At 44.1% G+C, this 24,419-nt stretch overlaps 1 protein-coding gene across 1 annotated transcript in view; it reads left to right on the top strand.

Annotated features, from left to right (window-relative positions):
• TAP2 (transporter 2, ATP binding cassette subfamily B member) overlaps window positions 1–24,419 on the top strand; it is a 79,017-nt gene that overhangs the window by 53,272 nt on the left and 1,326 nt on the right. The window contains exons 7-11 of the mRNA XM_040324914.1: window positions 6,890–7,018; window positions 11,577–11,765; window positions 14,415–14,588; window positions 20,844–21,003; window positions 23,830–23,966. Of these exons, the coding sequence (XP_040180848.1) occupies window positions 6,890–7,018; window positions 11,577–11,765; window positions 14,415–14,588; window positions 20,844–21,003; window positions 23,830–23,966 (789 nt within the window). The remainder of the gene's footprint in view (window positions 1–6,889; window positions 7,019–11,576; window positions 11,766–14,414; window positions 14,589–20,843; window positions 21,004–23,829; window positions 23,967–24,419) is intronic.

Genomic DNA, 24,419 nt, shown 5'->3' with positions numbered 1-24,419 from the left:
GCCAGGTAAAGTTTTTCAAGTGTTGATGTGATTTTTATTCCTAGATACGTTATAGCTTCTTTTTCCCATGTAAATGGGAAGTCTTTCTGAAGTTCTTCTGCTTCTTTTTTATCTATCCCCAAATTCAAAATTACCGTTTTTATCGGGTTTATTTTAAAGTTTGAGAGTTCACCGTATCTTTTTATTTCCTTTATGACATTAGGGAGGGAGACTCTGGGTTTGGTCAAATATAGGAGTATGTCGTCTGCGTATGCCGCCACCTTATGTTCTTCGTCTCCCACTCTCACCCCCCCTATACCCGGGTTTTTCCGGATTTTTGCTAACAACGGTTCCAGAGCTATTACATATAGGAGAGGTGAGAGCGGGCACCCCTGTCTGGTTCCATTTTTCATTTCGAACACAGACGACATACTCCCATTGACCTTCACCCTTGCCGTCGGGTGACTATATAAATTATTTACCCATTTCATGAACCTTGGTCCCAGGCCTATATATTGTAAAGTTTCCATCATAAACCCCCAGTCGACTCTGTCAAATGCTTTTTCAGCATCTAAAGACATGAGTACGACTGGGGGTTTCTTTTTTGGATCTTGTTGTAACAACAACAGGGTCCTTATGCTATTATCTCTCCCTTCTCTGCCTGTTACAAAACCCGCCTGATCTGCGTTTATTAATTGCGGCATTAAACTTTTTATCCTAGTTGCTAATATTTTCGCGTATACCTTCAGGTCTGCATTTAGCAATGCTATTGGTCGATAATTGGAGCACAAAGTTCCATCTTTTCCTGTTTTAGGGATAATAGAAATATTTGCCAGTAGGGATTCTTTTCTTATTTCCTCTTCCTCTCCTATTTTATTGAAATAGTTACACATCTCTGGGACCAGGAGTTCTTTAAATTTTTTGTAATATATAATCGGCAAGCCATCAGGGCCTGGGCTTTTACCACACGGTGTTTCCTGGAAGGCTCTGTATATCTCATCTTGAGTTATTGGAGCCTCTAAGGATTCAATGTCGTTTTGAGAAATTTTAGGTATTTTCGCTTCTTTTAAGTATTCCCTAATTTTCTTTTTTCTAATATTTTCCTGCTCTTGAGTTTCATTGGTTCTTATTGAGTATAATGAGCTGTAGAAAGTCCGAAAAGATTCCGCGATTTCAGACGTCTTATATTTCATAAGGCCATCTTGATTTTTTATTTTTTCTATGTAGTTTTTTTTTTTTTTCCCTAGATACTCTGGCTAAATGTTTCCCTGGTTTATTCCCCCATTTATACCTCTCTTTTCTAACATTTTTGAATATGTCCCTTGTTTCGACCTTCATCAGATCTCTAAGCTGGGCCCTCTTTCCAACAATTTCTTGATAAACCTCACTTTCTCCTCGCTCTTTATGTATTTGCTCCAATTCAAATAGCTCAGTTGTTAATTTTTTCATGTTTAATTTTCTTATCTTTCTTTTCCCTGCTCCTATTGAGATTAGTTTCCCTCTGATATATGCCTTATGGGCCTCCCATACAGTAGCTACTTTTACTTCAGGTGTGTTATTGAAAGTAAAATATTGATCCAAATCTGTTCTCACTGTGTTATTTACCTCTATGTCCTCTATAAGTTCTTCATTTAAGATCCATGATCCTTTTCTTTGCTCTACCTCCTTAAATTTAATTTTCAACATTACCGGAGCGTGGTCTGAGATTGTAGTTACCCCTATTGAAGTTTTAACTACCTCTTCCAGTAACTCGTGGTCTACCATTATATAGTCCAGTCTTGAGTATGTTCCATGCACAGAAGAATAATAGGTATAGTCCCTTTTGTTTGGATATGTAATCCTCCAAGGATCTATTTTTTGTGCATTTTTTTCCCTAGTATTTTAAGCTGTTTGATATTTCGCCTCTGTGCCCCGGACGTGCTATCAAGTTGATAGTCCATTGAAAGGTTGAGGTCTCCTGCTAGTATTACATGTCCTAATTTGAAGTCCATTAAAGCATTTAAGACCCCCCTCAAGTATTTATGTGGTTGGCTATTTGAGCAGTATATGTTTGCTAACGTATATTTTTTTCCGTGAAGTGTTCCTTTTAGGAACAAATAGCGACCATCCGGGTCTACCTTCCTATCTTCTACTGTAAAAGAAATGTTCTTCCCTATTCCTATGCCGACCCCCCTAGCTCTCTTCTTTGGTGAGTCACCATAGTACCAAGTGGGAACTGCCCGAGAATATAGTCTGACATTGGAATCCAATGTTATGTGTGTCTCTTGCAAAAAAACTATTTCCGCGAAATACCTTTCAACCTCTCTTAACCTCCCTGGCGGTATGATTCTTTCAGAAAAAACATGCTGAAAGCGGTACCATTATTTGCAAGGAAATTTGGCGTTTTATATTGTAGGTCTGTAATTTTTAGAAATAACTCACTTAAATCTGACCAAACAAGATTCTAATAGGCATCCCGGGTATGACATTTTTTTAAAAACAAAATTATAAATTATAATATAATAAATAATTATAAATAATTATAACAAATAATAATATAATTATAATAAAAATTATTCAATAATGTAATCAAATTAAAATCACTGAAATTTGCTCAGTTGCAGAATTGTCGCTGTCATTATTTTTTTTTTTTTATGACGAATTTCCCCACAAATCGCTATCACACAATTCTGCAAGTGATTATAATTTATTATCGCTGTTTTTTAGCTGGTCTAAAACTATTTTTGACATAAAGGGACACTTTTGGTTGCTATGGACAATCTACAGTTTGCAGGGAGAAAGAAACGTTTTTATTATATAAAATGACATGCATGACACAGGACAGACCACTAGGGACAGGGGGTGTGTGTTTTTTTTACATACAGTACTGTAATCTATAAGATTACAGTATACTGTATGTATTGTGTTTGTTTACGTTTTTGAATTTGGCGCCGTTCTCCGTCCCCGTGCGTCGTAACGTCGCAGGGAACGGAGATCGGCGTCACATGGAGGCACTGTGTGAATCGAGCGAGGTCCCGCTCGCTCACACAGCGCGGATGCATCGCTGGATCCAGGGACAAGGTAAGTAAAAAGTGCCTGTGGATTCAGCGAGGCGAGCCGAGACTGACTCGGGGTTACCGATCGTAGCAGGAAAATCTAACCCCGAGTCAGTCTCAGGAACACCGCCAGGGAGGTTAATACCATATGTCTTTTTTCTGGGCAACTGAGACCTCTTACGTTGTATGTTAAGAAATTTATTATTGTCATTTCTTTCTTTTTTTTCCCACCTTTCCCTAGTATGTATGTTTTTTCTTGCTGCATGACACTCAGATCTGAATCCCTTTTCCTAATCTTCCCCTCCCCCCTCCCATCCGAAACCCTCCTCCCTCCCCATCCCCCCCTTCCCCCCCTCCAATCATACCCTGCCCCTTTGGTCTTCATGTGGGGTTTTCTCCCCCCCCTCCCCTCCTCCCCCTTGGTCAGCCCTTGACCCTTTGGTTGTTTGGAGCTTTTTTTTTTTTTTTGGCGCTTTAGCGCTCTTTTGCTCCTCTGGCTAAGGTGGAATTCTATTTTAGCCCGGTCTCCTATCCCTCAGTACTGGGGAACAAGTGAAGGAGTGCTCTCCGGGTCCCCCCTCTCCCCCGCTAGTTGCTTACTATCTTAGCCCCTCCCATCCCCCCCCCACCCACCCCTCCCCCTCTCTTCTCCGGCAGACAAGATCGTTAGTGATTTTTGGGTATTGGGATGCCTAAGCTATTGCAAAATTCTGGAATTTCCTCGATAAACCTCAGTCTTGCCGAAGTCCCATTTTTCCTCCCTATCAAACATGCTGGGAATCCCCAGTTATACTGAATATCTTGCTCCTGTAGGATCCCCAACAATGGTTTTAAACTTCTTCTTCTTTTTAACGTCTCTTGGGACAGGTCTTGGTAAATTTGGATATTATGTTGATCATATTCTAATGGCGACTTCCCTCTCAGGTTTCTCCAGAGTTGGTTTTTCTCTTCCCAACTTTCAAATCGTACAATAATGTCTCTTGGATAATCCTGTGATCTCTCTCTGGCTCGTCTTATCCTGTGCGCTCGTTCTATTCTTAAGGGGGCAGTTATTTCTCTTTCTAATATTGGGTTACAGATTTTCCTTATTATTTCTGACAAGTCCTCAGTTTGTGCGGTATCTGGAACTCCGCGTATTCTGATATTCTTCCTTCTATCTCTATTCTCCTGATCTTCTAGTTTATACGCCTGTTCTCGTTGATTCGTTTTTAATGCTTTTATTTCATCTTCTAGCTTTTTAACTGAGGTTACATTAGAGTCGACTTTTTTCTCTACTTCTTCAACTCTTTCCAATATATGCCCCATATTTTTCTCCATTCTTTCCATTTGCGATTTGATTGATCTTTCTAGGGCAGCAAACATTCCTTCCATTTCCATTTTTGTTGGTAGGAGTGTCATGTCCTGGGTTTCTTCCTTATTTCCCTGTTCTAATTCACTCTCTCCGTCATGGTCAGATCTAGTCTCTAATAATGTTTCTGAGAGTGTTTCTAAGTCTGCCAGTGTGTTGGTAGCCCCTTTTTTCTTGTCTCTTTTCTTATCTTTTTCTACCTGGTTTCCTCTACCCGTTAGTAGTTTTTCAACGGGCTGGTTATCTCCGTTTGTCCCATGTGTCACAAATTTACACATCGGGCCTGGGCTTTGATTAACCGGGGAACCTTTGGGATTGCCCCCCCTTTCGCTCCCCTTCCCCTTGTGGTCATCTTACACCCCTCTTGGTTTTACAGTAATCTTGTTTACAACCACTCTTTACTGTGCCCGTGTTGCGCCCATGATATGACAACCAGAGGTTTATAGACGTTTTATAGTAATTTCGTTTTGGGCCAGGGGGGGCATACCAGTCTATGTGATCCCCCTTTCTCTCTCTAGTAGGAGGGAGAAAAACAAAAAGGAAAAAAGGGGGGGGGGAAGAGGACAGGGAAGAAAAAAAAAAAAAAAATAGAGCTCCGAGAGGTTTTTCTGTTTTTTTGAGGTTACAGAGCTGGCAGGGAGTTTTGGGGATAATAACCCAAGAGGATCCTACTGAGTCCGTCACTTGAATAGGTCTCGCGTCTGCACAGCACTTTTATACTGAGTTGAGCTACACATTTTTTTTTTTTTTTTTTTAACCGATGTTTTTTTTTTTTTTTTACCAATGCTTATCAAAGCATTCTTTTTATCTCAATACTGTTCACTACTGAATCCCGTGTGTATTTCCTTCAATGAGGTATAGCTGTGAGCCATGAGACTTACATCCGGCTGGCAGGCTTTTCAAGCGTGTTTCTCAAGAAATCTTGGGTGCCACATAAATATATTTCCAATATGCCATTCAGCTGTTCAAGTTGCCTATAACATTTACTCGCGAGCACCCACTACTGCCTGTTTATTCTGTCTGAAGCTTTCTCAAAGTATAATATAAATTGATTATCCAAATGTCCCAGTGTCCAAATGTCCAAATGTCCGAATTATCGGAATAGAAAAGGAAAATTAACAAGGGAGGTGACCGCCGACAGACAAATATAGTTTATTCACCCTGGGAGTTATCTTAATAAGCACATGTCGCTTATGTCACTTATTTCTTATCTTCATCCCAATCTCATAAGAAACATTAACACCTCTATTGCAAGTATCTCATTAATATTAGTTCATGAAAGAAGCGTTGTACTCACCGCTTTGATGAATGTGGTGTGCTCACAGGTCCATTGATTTTGAAAAGACCTTGAAGAAACGGCTGGTATAAAAATTTTAAATCTTACCCGCTTGTTGGTGATCTTCTTGGAGCCAGCTACTTACTTACACACTTCTCTTTCTTTTAATTAGCTTTGAGATACTTGAGCTACGAGCTACGAGGTGCTGGGTCTCATTCATGTCAGCCTCTGCTCCCCATGTGGGGGCCCACATGCCGCGGTCCACCGCGACTTAGTACAGCTGCACGCGCACCCCAGAGAACGGGGGGGGGGCACCGAGCGCACGAGCCGCTCTGCTCTCTCGAAGGGCTCGGTTCACCTCGCCTCCCTCCCTGCAGCCCCTCCCGCTCTGTGTGCTCTGTGTGTTTGGGCTTTACGAGCGCCGTCCTCGCCACTCTGCGCTGCAAGCCTCAATCACCGCAACACAGGAAGAGCCGTACACGCCGTCCACGCTGCAGGCCAGGAGAATCTCAGGCGGCCGGGATCCGAAAGAAGGGGGTGAGTTTACAGCACAGGGACAGCATCTCTGAGCCGGGGGGGGGGAGGTGATCAAGCGGGGAGAGGTCCGGGCCCCTCGCTTCCCTTCACGTCTCCACGGTCAGCGCAGGGTTGGAGAGCGAGGGCTCCCGTCTAGCAGCTCCTCCACTCCAACCGCGCCATTCCTAGACTCCTCCCTCCATCGGCGTCATGCTCTGATGAGAAAAAAAAAAAAACATTTAACGTTTTATTCTTCTTTGCAAATTATTATTTTTAAATACTGTAATTGTAATACTCTAATCTGACAATTACAGTTTTAAAAAAGATGACTTGCCATGCAGATTTGTTGGCTGGTGGCTCTTAAAGGGGAGGATGTTTTTTAATGTATCCACAGAACAGGGTATATCACGCTGGAGAATGTTTATACACAGATTTCAGACAGTAAAGGGTTACATTTACCAGTGCAGTAATGTCTTAAAATGTCACATAATACCTGAAAAAGTTACAGAATTGGTAATAAAAATAATAAACAACTGTTCCTTTTCTCATGTTTTACTCTTTCCACTTCTCTCTATCCTACTTTTCTTCCTCTCCCTCTCACCCTTCCTTTCTCTACAATCTCTTTCCCTCTTATTCTCCCTCTCCCCATCCCTCTTTCCTACACTCCCCCTGATTGTGTGTCCCCTTTTCTTCCATCTTTTCTTCTACTTGCCCCTCCCCCTTGTCATCTTCTAGACCATTAACCTAGGAACTCAGGTGGCAATGTTGGTGTATGGGAACAAGTTAATCCAGAGTGGATCAATAACCAGCGGGCAGATGGTGTCCTTCATGTTGTACCAAATAGAGTCCGGAGACTATTTACGGGTGAGTGATAAAGCATACCCAGTCGGGTCCAAATACTATAAATGCATTTAGTGTGGAGGTTGATTACCCCGTCAGTTTTCTTCACACATCATACAGAGATTCCTCAGTCTCTTTCACTGCAGCTTCAAGTGATTGTTATTTAAAAAAAAAACGGAACCGTTACAAACATGTCATACTTATCTCCAGTGTGCAGTTCATTTTTGCAAAGAGTGGCCTCGATCCTCCTCTTCTGAGGTCCCACGGCAGCTCTCGCGGCTCCTCACCGCAATACATAACCCCCCTCTGAGAATCTCTCTCCCAAATGGGTTACCTTGTGGGCGCACTCCTGTCCATAGACGCCGACCGTATGACTTGGCCCCGCCCCCCGCGTCATTGGATTTATTTGACAGCAGCGGGAGCCAATTGCTGCGCTGCTATCAATCTATCCAATCAATGCCAGGACTCCATAGAGAAGAGGATGCCGGGGACACACTGAGCAGATGAACTGGCTCAGGTAAGAAAAACTGGGGGCTGGGGGGGTCCATGATTGCCAGGTGTTTTTTCACCTTAATGCATAGGATGCATTAAGGTGAAAAAACACGAACCTTTACAACCCCTTTCAGCTGTACTGATCATGAATAGGAAGTGTTCTGAGTTAAGTGTCTTCCTGTTCATTCACAAACTGATGCATATCAATCACAGTTTACTATGCTTCAAGTGATATTAACCACTTAACCCCCGGACCATATTGCTGGTCAAAGACCAGAGCACTTTTTGCAATTCGGCACTGCGTTGTTTTAACTGACAATTGCGCAGTCGTGCGACGTGGCTCCCAAACAAAATTGGCGTCCTTTTTTCCCCACAAATAGAGATTTATTTTGGTGGTATTTGATCACCTCTGCAGTTTTTAGTTTTTGCGCTATAAACAAAAATAGAGCGACAATTTTTTTTAAAAAATTATATTTTATACTTTTTGCTATAATAAATATCCCCCAAAAATATATATATAAAAAAAATTTCCTCAGTTTAGGCCGATACGTATTATTTTACATATTTTTCGTTAAAAAATCGCAATAAGCGTTTATTGATTGGTTTGCGCAAAAGTTATATCGTTTACAAAATAGGGGATATTTTTATGGCATTTTTATTAATATTTTTTTTCTACTAGTAATGGCGGCACGCGCCCCTAGTGGCCTGTGCGACAGCCGACGTAGAGCTACGGGCTCTCGCGCAGGGGAGCCAACCTGCCGCCGTAAAATGATGGTGGCAGGTCGGCAAGTAGTTAAAGGCAATTTTTTTTTTGTTTCCCATTACAAAAGAATGTATTAAGAGAAATTCAATCAGACATATTAGGTGAAGAATGAGATGGTTATATCATATATGGTGTAAATAAAATAAAATCCAGACAAAGGGATAAAATAAGAAAATTGCATAGTTTCCGAGTTCAGCATATCGTAATAACTAAAATCCATAAGTCTTTAGTTGAGAAAGATGGAGATTCCGGATTGTATCACGTAATGAGCTGAAACCAAGACAGCAGTGGGAGCCAATGGCGCTTTACTGCTGTCTCAGCCAATCAGGAGGGAGAATCCCATACAGCTGAGTCTCTGGCCATTTCACCTGACCACGTCACCTGGCCACAATCACCTGCCACGTCACCTTGCCACGTCACCTGCCACAAGTTGTGAATTGTCCACAATGCAATGCAAGCAGTTACAGTTTTTTATGTTTTTTTAAAGTTTTTTTATCACTTGCCATCATTTTTGAGATTTCTAATGTAAAAAAATAGGTCACCTTTAAAAAAGCCTATAAACGAAATCGCGGCAAATGCCGGTACCGCGTTTTGCCGCGTTTAGAGGCGTTTTGCCGCGTTTTGCGTCTGAAACGTGGAAACTTTTGCGTCTGAACCCATTTTTTTGCTTCTGAAAAAACGAGGATAAACGCAACTGCCGAAAAACGCTGAAAAACGTGACTGTGTGCATGGACACATAGAATAACATTGAATGTGTTCAGGGGCAGTTGAAAAAGCTGTCCAAATGCCTCTGAACACGCGTTTACCAGCGTCTCGTGTGCATGGGGCCTTAGTGTAGTGCTAGTCTTATGGGGTGGATTGGGCTGAGAAGCAAATTAGTCTGGCGCCCCCATAAAGCTGCCACACTGCTCCCGGTATGCGGGCAACCGGCAGGCATTCCGCAACTGTGGGGGGGGGGGGGGGGGGCACTGCTTCTAATTTTGACTGTCCTATCATCCTGGACCACAAACCTTCCTCACTGTGCTATATGTTTTCTGCTGCACCATTGGCATGGTTATATCTTCTTATTCCTCTCCATAAAATTATCAGAAATTTGTGCTTAAAGTAGAACTATAGACAACACTTTAGGGGAGGGTTATAGCCCCTGTCAGTTTATTTTTTAACATCCCTGTCCCATTGCAAAGATTTCCCTTCACTTCCTGCCCCATAGCCAAACAGGAAGTGAGAGGAAATCTATGCAAATCCAATACTACCCCCCAGGCCCGAGGGTGCATGAGTTTAGTCAGGCCTAGGGGCAGCACAAAACCTTAATACACTACTGCCACACGGGGCGGATCCTCTTGCAGTGATCCACCAGCTCAGCGGGAGATCTCTCCGTTGATCTCCGCTGAGCCGGCGAATGACAGGTCCCTCTCTGCTCACTGAGCGGGGGGGGGGGGGGGGCTTGTCGAGTGCCACTGTCTCCTATGGAGAGATCGGACGAAAATGGACAGCATGTCCGGTTTCATCAGATCTCACCCAATCCGCGATGGACGGATGGCAACATATCGCCATCCGTCTGCCGTCTGATTTTAGCGGATCGGATGTCAGCGGACATGTCACCGCTGACATCTGATGCTCCATAGACCTGTAAGGAGCGGCCGTTCAGGTCCGCCGAAAAAACTGACATACAGACCTGAATGGTCCGACCGTGTGAAAGGGGCCTAAGTCATGCACGCATATGTAAACGGTATTTAAACCACACATATGAGGCATTTCTGAGAACGTTAGAGCGAGAGCAATAGCGCTAGACCTCCTCTGTAACTCTAAACAGGTAACCTGCAAAGGCATTTAAAGGGTTGCCTATGGAGATTTTTAAGTACAGTAGTTTATTACTAAGGATGAGCCGAACACCCCCCTGTTCAGTTCGCATCAGAACTTGCGAACACACCAAATGTTCGTGTGAACTTTAGAACTCCGTTAAAGTCTATGGGACTCGAACATTTGAAATCTAAAGTGTTAATTTTAAAGGCTAATATGCAAGTTAAGGATGATGGGGACATCCTCCCCATGTTGAGGGCATGTGGCCTGGTGCGGTTCAGGAGAGGGGGGGGGCCGCACTCTGTCCCCCCCTCTTTTCTGCGGCCAGCCAGGTTAACGTGCTCGGATAAGGGTCTGGTGTGGATTTTTGGGGGAACTCCACGCCATTTTTTTTTTAAATTTGGGGTGGAGTTCCCCTTAAAATCCACACCAGACCTGAAGGGTCTGGTATGGATATTTGGGGGGAACCCCACGTAATTTTTTTTTAAATTGACGGCGGGGTTCCCCTTAATATCCATATCAGACCTGAAGGGCCCGTTAATGGAATTTGGGGGGACCCCCAGCTTTTTTTTTTTTTTTTTTATGAATGAATCATCTCTGTAATTGCCAGAGCCGACAATTCATTAGAGCCGCAAAGCCGGTTTTAAATGCCTTTTTTTATTTCAGAAATGACACTTTGTGCAGGGACAGTTCTATGTTTTCTATGTTCTATGTTTTTCACATGCTGACTTTACACCCCCCCTAGGTACGAAATTTAAAGTAATATTACACTTTTATTGTTTCACTTTTAGCATTATTAAATTCTCTGCTCCTGAAAAAATGGCCGTTTTTAAAACTTTTTTTTGCATTGATACATGTTTCCTGGGACAGGACCCAGGTCCCCAAACACTTTTTAGGACAATAAATTGCATATTAGCCTTTAAAATTAACACTTTAGATTTCTCCCATAGACTTTAACAGGGTGTTCCGCGGCTTTTCGTATTTGCCGCGAACACCCCTAATTGTTCGTTGTTCGCCGAACAGGGGAACAGGCAATGTTCGAGTCGAACATGAGTTCGTCTCGAACTCGAAGCTCATCCCTATTTATTACCATTCCACGAGCGTGCACAATTTTAAAAGCGTGACATTTTAGGTATCTATTTACTCAGCATAACATCATCTTTCACATTATACAAAAAATTGGGGTAACTACTGTGTTGTGTAGTTTTTTTTATTAATTAAAGCGCATTCTTTGCACAAATATTGCATTTGCAAAACCGCTGCGCAAATATAGTGCGACATAAAAAATTGCAACGATCGCCATTTTATTCCCTAGGGCCTTTGCTAAAAAAATAACAATGTTTGGGGCTTATAAGTAATTTTTTCTGCAAAAAATACTGATTTAAACTTGTAAACAAAAAGTGCCAGAAAAAGCCTGGTTGGCAAATGGTTAAGCTGGTCCAATACCAGTATATCTTATTGTATTTTTGCCTAATGTATAGAAATATACTGTCCTCACTAAACTTCTCTTCTCTCTCTCATTGTCAGTCTGTATTTCACATGCTCAGTGAGATCACTCATTCTGCCGGAGCCTCCGCCAAAGTATTCCAGTACTTGGATCAGCAGCCTAAGGTCTCCACATCTGGAATTCTGTGTCCTGAAAATGTACGCGGAGTGTTCGAGTTCAAGAATGTAACATTTTCTTACCCTTCCCGTCCCGAGACTCCTGCCCTGAAGGTGAGCATGTGCTTGTGTATACCTGCAAATACCAATTGCCTAGCTGTTTTTTTATTTTATTTAGTGCAATGGTCTCCAAACTGCAGCTCACGGGATGGAGCCTTTATCCGACCCTTGGGTCACTACTTTTTTCATGAAGAAAAACTATTCCTTCCACTGACACCAATCATGGGGCACTATTCCTCCCACTGACACCAATCACAGGGCACTATTCCTCCCACTGATACCAATGATGGGGCATTATTCCTCCAACTGATATCAGAGATGGGGAACTAATTCTCCCATTGACACCAAGCTTGGGTCTTTATCCTTCCAACTGACACAAATAATGGGACGCTATTCCTCCCACCAGTGGCGGCCAGTCCACAAAGGCTATGACCAATAGGAAAGTGATTAAAAGAATGATTTATTTAAAAAAATATATATAATTTGACTAACATTTTTTATCATCTTAAAGTTAAAAAATTTTTGTCATATCATGTGTGTGCAAGTGCACTGTGGGGCACCAGACTAATAGAAGTCTATTAGGTCCATCAATGTTACACAAGCACGTGATCAGAGCCTGAGGCTCTAATTGGATTGTTTAACATTGTGCTCTGGGCGCAGAGCACTGTGCCCCAAACCCTCAAACTTTTGAATATAGCAAATCAGAATTCGCTAACGTCACTTCCGGTTTTGCAACCTCCTGGGTATTGGGAGCCATGACAGTCGAGGATGGGCAGGTAAGGACTTGGAGGGGTTTGCGCCCCCCCCCCCCCAAAAAAGTCATTACCAGCCACCACTGCCTCCCTCTGACACCAACGATTGGGCACTATTCCTGCCACTGAAACCAACTATGGGGGAATATTCCTCCCCCTGTCACCAAAGATAGAGCACTATTCTTGCCACTGACACCAATGATAGGGCACTGTTCCTCCCACTGACACCAATTATGGGACACTATTCCTGCCACTGACACCAAAGATGGGGCACTATTCCTCCCACTGACACCAGAGATGGGAAAGTAATTCTCCCATTGACACCAAGTATGGGACATTATTTTTCCAACTGACACCAATGATGTCATTTTTTTACTCCCACTGACCACCAAGCCTATGGCATGGTTTACTCCTACCGATGCCAGGACATTTTCTTCTCCCACTGGTCACAGTCCGGTCCCCCTAAAGTTTCAAGGGCAGTAAACTGGCCCTTTGTTTTCAAAATTTGGAGTCCCCTGATCTAGTGGCTTCAAAAGTTTATTTGGCTCCGATAAGTATGGAGATCAAGAATGTCAAAAAAATGTCAGAAATCCTGATCTGCATACTTGTCTGTCGTCAGGAATTCAAAGTACTGAAGCAAGAGGGTCATCATGGCAGCTAGGAAATTAGCATTTTTTAGGAGAGCTCAGCAGTGGCAACCTCCACGTTTTTGATACGTTTCCTTCAGGATGCTTTTGAGTTACAAAAAAGGCCATGTACACAAGCCCGTACACTGGCCATATGCAATCAGAGGTTCAGTTACTTTATGTGACGATCAGATTCTCCAGCAGTTTGTATATTTTTTTTCTTGAATATGTTTTTTTGTAAGCACTAAGGGCCAGATTCACGTAGAATCGCGGCGGCGTAACGTATCCTGCAATTTTTCATCGCAAGTGCCTGATTCACCAAGCACTTGCGATGAAAACTACGCCCGCGGCCTCCGGCGCAAGGCGGGCCAATTCAAATGGGCGTGTGCCATTTAAATTAGGCACGCTCCCGCGCCGGACCTACTGCGCATGCTCCGTTTCCTAAATCCCGCCGTGCTTTGCGCGCCGTGACGTCATTTTTTTGAAAGGCGCCGCGCGTAGCGTACTTCCGTATTCCCGGACGGCTTACGCAAACGACGTTGATTTTTAAATTTCGACGCGGGAACGACGGCCATACTTTAGACAGCAATACACTTGCTGACTAAAGTTAAGGCACCAAAAAAAAAAGTGTAACTTTGCGACGGGAAACTAGACTAGCGGTGACGTAGCGAACGCGAAAAACCGTTGTGGATCCGCCGTAACTCCTAATTTGCATACCCGACACTGGTTTACGACGCAAACTCCCCCCAGCGGCGGCCGCCGTACTGCATCCTAAGATCCGACAGTGTAAAACAATTACACCTGTCGGATCTTAGGGATATCTATGCGTAACTGATTCTATGAATCAGCCGCATAGATAGAAACAGAGATACGACGGCGTATCAGGAGAAACGCCGTCGTATCTCATTTGTGAATCTGGCCCTAAGGGTGTTTTTTCTTAAAAAAAAAAAAAATTCACATAGCTGTCCATCCATTGAAACTGCATTTAAATTTGTTCTGTACGAATGGGGCAAAACTGAATGCTCTGGATACGTTCTATTTTGTTGGAATGTGTGAATGGGGAAAATACAGAACTTTGGCCACTAGATGGCTCTAAGAGGCATACTTTTTTCCTATGATAGTCAGTGCCATCTAGTGGCCATACCACGTAACAAATTGCAGAGAACAGTCGAATTTGACTTATTCGCACAGAACAAACTTACACGCAGTTTTGATGAATGAGCAGCTATGCAAATGTTTTTGATAAATGCACCTCTAATTTGTTTTTAGCCCGTGGCTTCCTCCATACGTTGTGGTGCGCTTATTTAGAATTTTGTACCCTTCAGGATGTGTCATTCACTCTTAAGCCTGGCACTGTCACGGCTATAGTGGGGCCCTCTGGTGGTGGGAAGACGACATGTGTGGCGCTGCTGGAGAGATTCTACGAGCCTCAGAGTGGAGAAATCTTACTTGACGGAATACCACTGGCCGAATATAAGCACCAGTTCCTCCACAATAAGGTAATCTTGTTCTAATGACTTATTTATTAAAAGCAAACCACCTTATTTAATAAATAATTGTAATTTCCTAAATATGCGCCGGGGGAGATTTATTAAAACTGGTGCACACAGAATTTGGTGCAGCTCTGCATAGAAACCAATCAGCTTCCAGGTTTTATTGTCAAAGCTTAAATGAAAAAACTGAAGTTAGAAGCTGATTGGTTACTATGCACAGCTGAACCAGGTTTTGTGTGCTCCAGATTTAGTAAATCTCCACCATAAAGTCTGCAATCGGATCCATGCCCCTGCTCCTTGTCGGATTTTTAGCTAGATTCATGTAGGGTTACGCCGGCGAATCAGTAGATACGCCGTCGTAACTCTGAATCTACGCCGTCGTAAATTTAAGCGTATTCTGGAAACCAGATACGCTTAAATTAGGCTAAGATACGAGCGGCGTAAGTCTCCTACGCCGTCGTATCTTAGGGTGCATATTTACGCTGGCCGCTAGGTGGCGCTTCCGTTGAGTTTGGCGTAGAATATGCAAATGACTAGATACGCTGATTCACGAACATACGTGTGCCCGTCGCAGTAAAGAAAAAACGTTTCCGTAAGAAGTACGCCGGCGTAAAGATAAAGCTGCCCCCTAGGTGGCCTAGCCAATGTTAAGTATGGCCGTCGTTCCCGCGTCGAAATTTGAAAACTTTACGTTGTTTGCGTAAGTCGTCTGTGAATGGGGCTAGACGTAATTTACGTTCACGTCGAAACCAATACGTCCTTGCGGCGTACTTTGGAGCAATGCACACTGGGATATGTACACGGACGGCGCATGCGCCGTTCGTAAAAAACGTCAATCACGTCGGGTCACCAATCATTTACATAAAACACCCCCCCCTCATCCTCATTTGAATTAGGCGCGCTTACGCCGGCCCCATTTATGCTACGCCGCCGTAACTTAGGAGGCAAGTGCTTTGTGAATACAGCACTTGCCTCTTTGACTTTAGGCGGCGTAGCGTAAATACGATACGCTACGCCGCCTGAAAGATGTGCCCATCTACCTGAATCCAGCTATTTGTGCCTGGGCAGCCCATGATTCTGCACCCACGTCTATGGACTGCCCGCATGCAGCTCCAAGCTGGACGCACATGTAGCAAAAAGCAGCTCAGTGCGAAGGGCAGGTTTCAGCAGCTGTCTCAATAAGCCCTTAGGCTCCTTTCACTTGTGCGACTTGTCCTGCGACTTAGGACTGCAAAGTCGCATGACAAGTCATACCCCATTTTTTCAAATCAGTGTCGTTCATATCTGTGCGACTACAAAGTAGTCCCTGCACTACTTTGGTCTGACTTTGATGTGACTTGAGATCCATAGACTTCAAGATTACATGGGCATTGCTTCAAGTCACGTCCAAGTCACACGACTTTCAGGTCGTACAAAGTGTGAAAGGGGCTTTAGATTTACTAACCTCAGTTTAACCACTTGCCGACCGCCGTACGACTATTTACGTCGACAGAATGGCAGGCAGATTGGCATACAGGTATGTCCCTTTAAATCTGCCGCCCAGCGCGTGCCTCATGAGTGCGGCCGCGAGTCTCGGTAACTCGATGTTCCCGGGAGTCCTGCGATTGCGGTCGGCAAGTGCAGAACAAGGGAATGCCTTTGTAAACAAGGCATTTCCCTATTCTGCATAGTGAAACGGTCACTGATGACCGATGAGTGATCGGGAACGGTCATCAGTGACATGTTGCGTGTAGCCACGCCCCCTAACAGTAAGAATCACTTCCTAGGGAACACTTAACCCCTGCAGCGCCTAGTGGTTAACCCATTCACTGCCAGTGTAATTTTTACAGTAATCAGTGCATTTTATAGCACTGATCGCTGTAAAAATGGTCCCAAAATGGTGTCAACAGTGTCCGATGTGTCCGCCATAATGTCGCAGTCCCGATAAAAATCGCTGATTGCTGCCATAACTAGTAAAAAAATATATATTAATAAAAATGACAGAAAACAGTCCCCTATTTTCTAGAGGCTGTGGGGGTAGATTCACAGAACAACTACTTTCTGTATTCAGAAAGCTAGATACGCCGACATTAGCCTAAGATACGACTGGCATAAGTCTCTTACGCCGTCGTATCTTAGGGTGCATTCTCACGCTGGCCGCTAGGTGGCGCTCCCGTAGTTGTCAGCGTAGAGTATGCAAATTACATACTTACGCCGATTCACAAACGTACGTGCGCCCGGCGGTAGTTTTTTACGCCATTTGTGTAAGTCATTTTCGTCGTAATGTTGCTCCTGCTATTAGGAGGCGCAGCCAATGTTAAGTATGGACGTCGTTCCCGCGTCGCGATCTGAAAATTTTACGTCGTTTGCGTAAGTCGTCCGTGAATGGCGCTGGACGCCATTGACGTTCATGTTGAAACCAATGACGTCCTTGCGACGTCATTTACCGCAATGCACGTTGGGAAATTTTAGGGACGGCGCATGCGCAGTACGTTTGGCGCGGGAACGCGCCTAATTTAAATGATCCACGCCCCCTACCGGATCATTTGAATTACGCGCGCTTACGCCGGCCCCTTTTACGATACGCCGCCGCAACTTACGGAGCAAGTGCTTTGTGAATACAGCACTTGCTCCTGTAAGTTACGGCGGCGTAGTGTAAAGACGATACGCTGCGCCGCCGTATCATTGCGCGGCCCAACGTGAATCTACCCCCAGTAACTTTTGTGCAAACCAATCAATAAATGCTTATTGCGATTTTTTTTACCACAAATATGTAGAAGAATACATATCGGCTTAAACTGTGGAAAAATATGTTTTTTATATTTTTGGGGGATATTTATTATAGCAAAAAGTAGTTTTTTTCAAAATTGTCGGTCTTTTTTTCATTTATAGCGCAAAAAATAAAAACCCGCAGAGGTGATCAAATACCACCAAAAGAAAGCTCTATTTGTGGGAAAAAAAGGACGCCAATTTTGTTTGGGAGCCACGTCACACGACCGCGCAATTGTCAGTTAAAGCGACGCAGTGCCGAATCGCAAAAAGTGGCCTGGTCTTTGGCCACCAAAATGGTCCAGGGCTTAATCGGTTAAATAAGAACTGTCTGTACTTCCTTGTAACCCCTCTGTGCTTCAGAGACTTAACATCTGGGGTAACAGTTTTCACAAAAGAAGCTGAAAAGTATATCCTACTCCGAGCAGTGTTTAAAGGGTAGCTCCACTTTCATGGGAAAAAAAACTAGCACGAGGACAGCTGCTAGCATTGATCATGTCCTACAAGCTCATGCCTGTGCCATATATATATATACTGTATTTTCCGGCGTATAAGACGACTTTTTGGATGCAAAAAAATGCATCCAAAGTCGGGGGTCGTCTTTTACACCGGTGACAGTCTCCGTGCTGCGAGCGTCAATGATTTAAAAGCCGCTCCTTCTTCTCAGCGTGTCCTGTGATAGGCGGAACACAAATCTTCCCAGCAGCGCCTCTGTTCTGTGTTTCTCCTATCACAGATGCCTTCTCATCCTTGGACGAGAGGACGTCCGTGATAGGCGGAACACAGAACAGAGGCGCCGCTGGGAAAATTTGTGTTCCGCCTATCACAGGACACGCTGAGAAGAAGGAGCGGCTTTCAAATCATGGATGCTCGCAGCAGACGGAGACTGTCACCGGCCTGGAAACAAATCAGCAAAACGTGAGTGATGGCACTGTTGGCACAGTGGGGGCAAGTGATGGCACAGTGGGGGCAAGTGATGGCACAGTGTAGGCAAGTGATGGCACAATGGGGGCAAGTGATGGCACAGTGGGGGCAAGTGATGGCACAGTGTAGGCAAGTGATGGCACAGTGTAGGCAAGTGATGGCACAGTGGGGGCAAGTGATGGCACAGTGTAGGCAAGTGATGGCACAGTGTAGGCAAGTGATGGCACAGTGGGGGCAAGTGATGGCACAGTGGGGGCAAGACATGGCACAGTGTAGGCAAGTGATGGCACAGTGGGGGCAAATGATGGCACAGTGTAGACAAGTGATGGCACAGTGGGGGCAAGTGATGGCACAGTGTAGGCAAGTGATGGCACAGTGGGGGCAAGTGATGGCACAGTGTAGGCAAGTGATGGCACAGTGTAGGCAAGTGATGGCACAGTGGGTGCAAGTGATGGCACAGTGGGGGCAAGTCATGGCACAGTGGGGGCATGTAATGTAATGGCACAGTGAGGCATGTAATGTAATGGCACATTGAGATTTGAAAAAAGCCTGTTTCTGTCAGCGGTTGTTCTGGCTACCTCTCAGCTTCCAAAAAGACAGTAAGAAGGGGGTAGTCTTATATGGCGAGTATATCCCAAAGCCCAAATTTTTCCTGGAAAATTAGGGGGGTCGTCTTATACGCCCAGTCGTATTATACACCGGCAAATACGGTACATATAAATGCAATATGGCTTACCTGGAAGTGTTCTGTGCACAGATGGTGTACTGAACTCCATCCAGATATGTGATTTCCTGCTCATGTGATTGGCTCACTGATTTTCCCAGAAGTCTGCACTAAGATACATATCAGATTATGAGCATTCCCTGCAACACAAATGTAATTTTTGTGTGATACTCTTAAAGGGAAATCATGTCTAAAGGGATGCAGACCCTGTCACTCTCCTCATTAGCGTCCCAAAGGTGCATCAGAAAAGCGGAAGTTCAAAATCTTTTTTTTTTTTTAAATCTCCTTTAACCACTTAAGGACCAGAAGGATTTGCCCCCTTAATGATCAGGCTGTTTGCGATAATAAATACCCCCCAAAAATATATGAAGAAACACATTTCTTCCTCAGTTTAGGCCGATATGTATTCTTCTACATATTTTTGGTAAAAAACAAAAATCGCAATAAGTGTATATTGATTGGTTTGCACAAAAGTTATATTGTCTAAAATAGGGGATAGATTTATGGCATTTTTATTATTATATATATATATTTTTTACTAGTAATGGCGTTTGTAACAGGAGTGACTTTTGGGCACAGATTGAGCCAGGAGATGGGGGACACATGTTGGATTGTTTTGGCGTGGACAGTGATCTACAGTATATTCCTTAAAGCCTGCAAAAAATATTCTATGACTCATCTCTCTGTGAAGACTGTTAACATGTTAAATAAGCCTGGCTCTTGAAAGGCCTTTAATTGTGTGATAACACTGTTTAAAGCCTATTGATGCTCAGAGGTGTGAATAGGTGTCAAGCTGTGTGCGGAGACGGAACGTCTGCCTAGGAATGTGGATTGAGAAGAGATCATTGTGTGATGGTGTTTTGTTTGAGTTCGGTTAATGAAGGAACGTGCAGTGATTAGGTCATGATAATTATAGCCCAGCGCCGAGATGTCTAGAATGTTTAGTAATTAGCTCAAAGAATGTGATTGAAGCCCCCCACGGTGAGATGTGTGGGTGGGGAGTTGATTGTTCCTTTCATGCCTTGTACTGCATAAAAAGCTGAGAAGAAACCATTAAAAGTTAGTTCATATTTTGACGCAGTAACAGAGCTTGTCAGTCTCGTTATTGAGGGAATTCTTATGGAATGGATCAGGTCTGCCTGTTGGTTGGAGTGTCAGATAAGCTGTCGTAGTTGATGGAAGGTCGTAAACGGTGGTGACCGTTACAGCGTTGATCTGCGATTTTTTTTTTAGCAGGACTGCGACATTGCGGTGAACAGATTGGACACTTTTGACACTTTTTTGGGACCAGTGACATTTATACCGCGATCAGTGTAATAAACATGCACTGATTACTGTGTAAATGTCACTGGCAGGGAAGGGGTTAACACTAGGGGGCTGGGCTGACTGGAGGAGGAGAGAGATCGCTGTTTCTAATCACTAGGAACAGACAATCACTCATCCCCTGTCAGAACAGGGATCTGCCGTGTTTACACTGGCAGATCCACGTTCTGTCTCTGTGTGTAGCGATCGAGGGTGGCTGCCGGACATTGCGCCCGCCGGCCCCGTGCACAGGCCCCGGGGCCACGCACATGCCTGCTATATCTGTTACATGAAGCGACCTACAATGGTGGCGATTCAGGTAATAGAGGCAACCTGCTGCAGTACAACTGTGGTGGCTGGACTTTAAGTGGTTAAGGGGGCGTGGCAGGGGGTGTGTCCTATGCCTGCATACATTTGGTAAGAGGTGTCCCTCGCTCTCATCTCAAAAGGTTGGGAGGTATGGGCATTTGCATGTTCTGTGTACTGTGGGAGACCACATATAGTGAATGCAGGGTGCTGGATTTAGTAACACTTTAATTACTAACCAATTATATCTTTTATAGGTTGCTCTGGTAGCTCAAGATCCCGTCCTGTTTGCTGGAACAGTCAAAGAAAACATTGCTTATGGTCTTAAGAGCCCTTCTGAAAAGCAGCTGGTGGAAGCAGCAAGGAAAGCTAGAGCTGGTGGTTTCATTGAAAGAATGGATAAGGGATATGACACAGGTAAGATGGTGCCATCAACCTGAAAGGGTTCCACCATTAGAAGATTCAATTCCGCCAGCAGAATTCCAGTGATAGTTTTGTACCTTATTAGTTCTCCATAATATTAGTTATTAGAAGAAAAATGATCCGCACTCCGGTTATTGCTCTTAAAATGTCTTCATTTTATTGAAAAGCCACAGTGAACAAATGCCGATGAGGTCAGTTGACGTGTTTCAGCCTATAAGGCCTTAGTCATAACCACCCATAGTCATAATCAAAGCCACTTGTCCCTTCATGTAATCCCAGACAGACTCCATGATGCTGAGATCAGGGCTCTGTCAGGGCCAAACCATCACTTCTAGGACTCCTTGTTCTTCTTTACACTGAAGACAGTTCCTAATGACATTGGCTCTATGTTTGGGGTAGTTGTCCTGCTGCAAAAAAAAATTGAGCCAATCACATGCCTCCGCGATGGTATGGCATGATGGATAGGCATCTGCCTGTATTTCTCAGCATTGAGAACACTATTGATCCTCACCAAATCTTCAACTCCATTTACAGCAATGCAGCCCCAAACTTGCAAAGAACTTCCACCATGCTTCACAGTTGCCTGTAGACAGTCTTTTGGAAAACATTACAAGAAGAGCGAAAGTTGTTCCACGAGGCTGATGCCGCGTACACACGATAATTTTTCGGCATGAAAAAAAAACGCGAAGTTTTTCGGCATGTAGAAAAAACGACGTTTTTCAAACTTCATCATTAAAACGACGTTGCCCACACACCATCGTTTTTAACAAAATGCTCTAGCAAAGCGCGGTGACGTAAAACACGTACGACAGCACTATAAAGGGGAAGTTCCATGCGGATGACGCCACCCTTGGGGCTTCTTTAGCTGATTCCGTGTTGGTAAAAGACGATTCACGCTTTTCTGTCTGTTACAGCGTGATGAATGTGCTTACTCCATTACCAGAACGGGCGCTCCCGTCTCATAACTTGCTTCTGAGCATGCGCAGGTTTTTAACGTTGTTTTAGCCCACACACGATAATTTTTTACAACCCGAAAAACGACAACGTTTAAAACGTCGTTAAAAAATGCAGCATGTTCGGAAAAATAATTAAACCCACTGATTTAAGGGTTCTCCAAAAGAAAGCTTAGAGTTCCTTCACACCAACCTCATTGATTGCCCAAAGTAGTCTTGACACATAAAATTGTGTTCTGCTGCTTAAAGGGGAGGTTCCCCTAAAAATAAACTTTTAACATTGCATTTCCCGCATTAATGACAATTAGAATCGGTACAATTAGCAAACGGTACTTACGGACGTTTTTTTTTTTTTATAAAACCAGCCGATTCTAATTGTCATTAATGTGGGAAATGCAATGTTAAAATTTTATTTTATGGGGAACCTCCCCTTTAAGTTCCCACAAATTAAAGCGGAATTTCCAAAAGTGGAACTTCCACTTTAAGCACTCATCGCCCCCACATTTGGCAATGCGCAAAGTGACGTTTTTATATACGTCACTTAGAATATCGCGCAGTGCGGGCGTGCGCGCCCCTGGCGCAAGCTCCGTGACTGTGCCCGCGGGACCCACGGACTCGATGTCCCCTGGTGTCCTGCGATCATGTCACAGAGCTGCAGAACGGGGAGAGGCCTGTGTAAACAAGGCTTCTCCCAATTCTGCCTAGTGACAGGACACTGATCGTCTGCTCCCTCTCATCAGGAGTAGCGATCAGTGTCGTGTCACATTAAGCCCCGCCCCCCTACAGTTAGAATCACTCGCTAGGACACACTTAACCCCTTCCTAGCCCCCTAGTGGTTAACCCCTTCCCTGCCAGTCACATTTATACAGTAATCAATGCATTTTGTAGCACTGATTGCTGTATAAATGTGAATGGTCCTAAAATAGCATGAAAAGTGTCCGATGTGTCCGCCATAATGTCGCAGTCACGATAAAAATCGCTGATCGGCGCCATTACAATTTTTTTTTCTTTCAAAATTGTTGCTTTTTTTTTGGGGTTTATAGCGCAAAAAGTAAAAACCGCAGAGGTGATCAAATACCACCAAAAGAAAGCAATAATTGTGGGAAAAAAAGGATGTTAATTTTGTTTGGGAGCCACGTCGCACAGCCGCGCAATTGTCAGTTAAAGCAACGCAGTGCCGAATCACAAACAATGGCCTGGTCATTTGGCAGCCAAATGGCCCGGGGCAGAAGTGGTTAAGTCTACTAAAAAAAATCTATATGGGTTCTCAACTGAACTTTCAAGTCCTCAACATTCTGCTGTCATAGATGGCAGCACAATGGCAACTGCAGATCTAAACAGATGTTAAAGCGGAGGTTCACTCTAAAAAACATCTATGTACCATCCCATCCAGCATACTTGCGTCAACGACAGTATGTTTTTTTTTTTTTTTTTTTGCGCTGTATTTACCGTTTAATCCTTCAGTTTCTTTTCAGACTCCCACGGGGAGTAGGCGTTCATATGAAGAGGAGAACATGATTGACGTCCGGCAATGGCGCGTCACGCGTTCCGAAAATAGCCGGACTAGGTCTCGGCGCTATACGGTGCCTTCGCACGGACTAGGAGCTGACTGCGCAGGCGCCGTATACAGCTGAGTGCTATTTCGGCTATTTTCGGAACGCGTGCAAAAAAAAAAAGCATACTGTAGCTGATGCAAGTATGCTGGACGGGATGGTATAAAATTCTTTTAGGGTGAACCTCCGCTTTAAGATGGTGCCATCTTTGGCTTCATAATAGGAGGGCTTTGTTCCACTTCAAGGTCCATTTCTGCCTGTAGCCCCTGGAGCATCTCAGAATAAAACTCTATATGTCACATTGTGTTTTTCAGATGTTGGCAGCAGCGGAGCTCAGATGGGTGCTGGGCAGAAGCAGCGGATCGCTCTTGCGCGTGCTCTCTCACGCCTTCCCAAACTGCTTATTCTAGACGAGGCTTCAAGCTGTCTTGATGTTGAAACAGAACACGAGGTGAGTGAGCGCGGGCATTGCTCTTAGATCCTCTAATGCCGCGTACACACGGTCCGAGTTTCCGACAACAAATGTTCGATGTGAGCTGTGAGCTTGTTGTCGGAAAATCCGACCGTGTGTACGCTCCATCGGACATTTGCTGTGGGAATGTTTGAGAGCTGGTTCTCAATTTTTCCGACAACAAAAGTTCTTGTCGAAAATTCCGATTGTGTGTAGCCAATTACGACGCACAAAAATCTACGCGTGCTCGGAATCAAGCAGAAGAGCCGCACTGGCTATTGAACTTCATTTTTCTCGGCTCGTCGTACGTCTTGTACATCACCGCGTTCTTGACGTTCGGAATTTCCGACAACATTTGTGTGACCGTGTGTATGCAAGACAAGTTTGAGCCAACATTCTGTCGTAAAAAAAAATCCACGGTTTTGTTGTCGGAATGTCCGATTGTGTTTTCTC

Source organism: Rana temporaria, chromosome 9 (genome assembly GCF_905171775.1).
Source record: "Rana temporaria chromosome 9, aRanTem1.1, whole genome shotgun sequence".
Lineage (NCBI taxonomy): Eukaryota > Metazoa > Chordata > Amphibia > Anura > Ranidae > Rana > Rana temporaria.
This window is presented reverse-complemented; position numbering and strand designations above follow the sequence as displayed.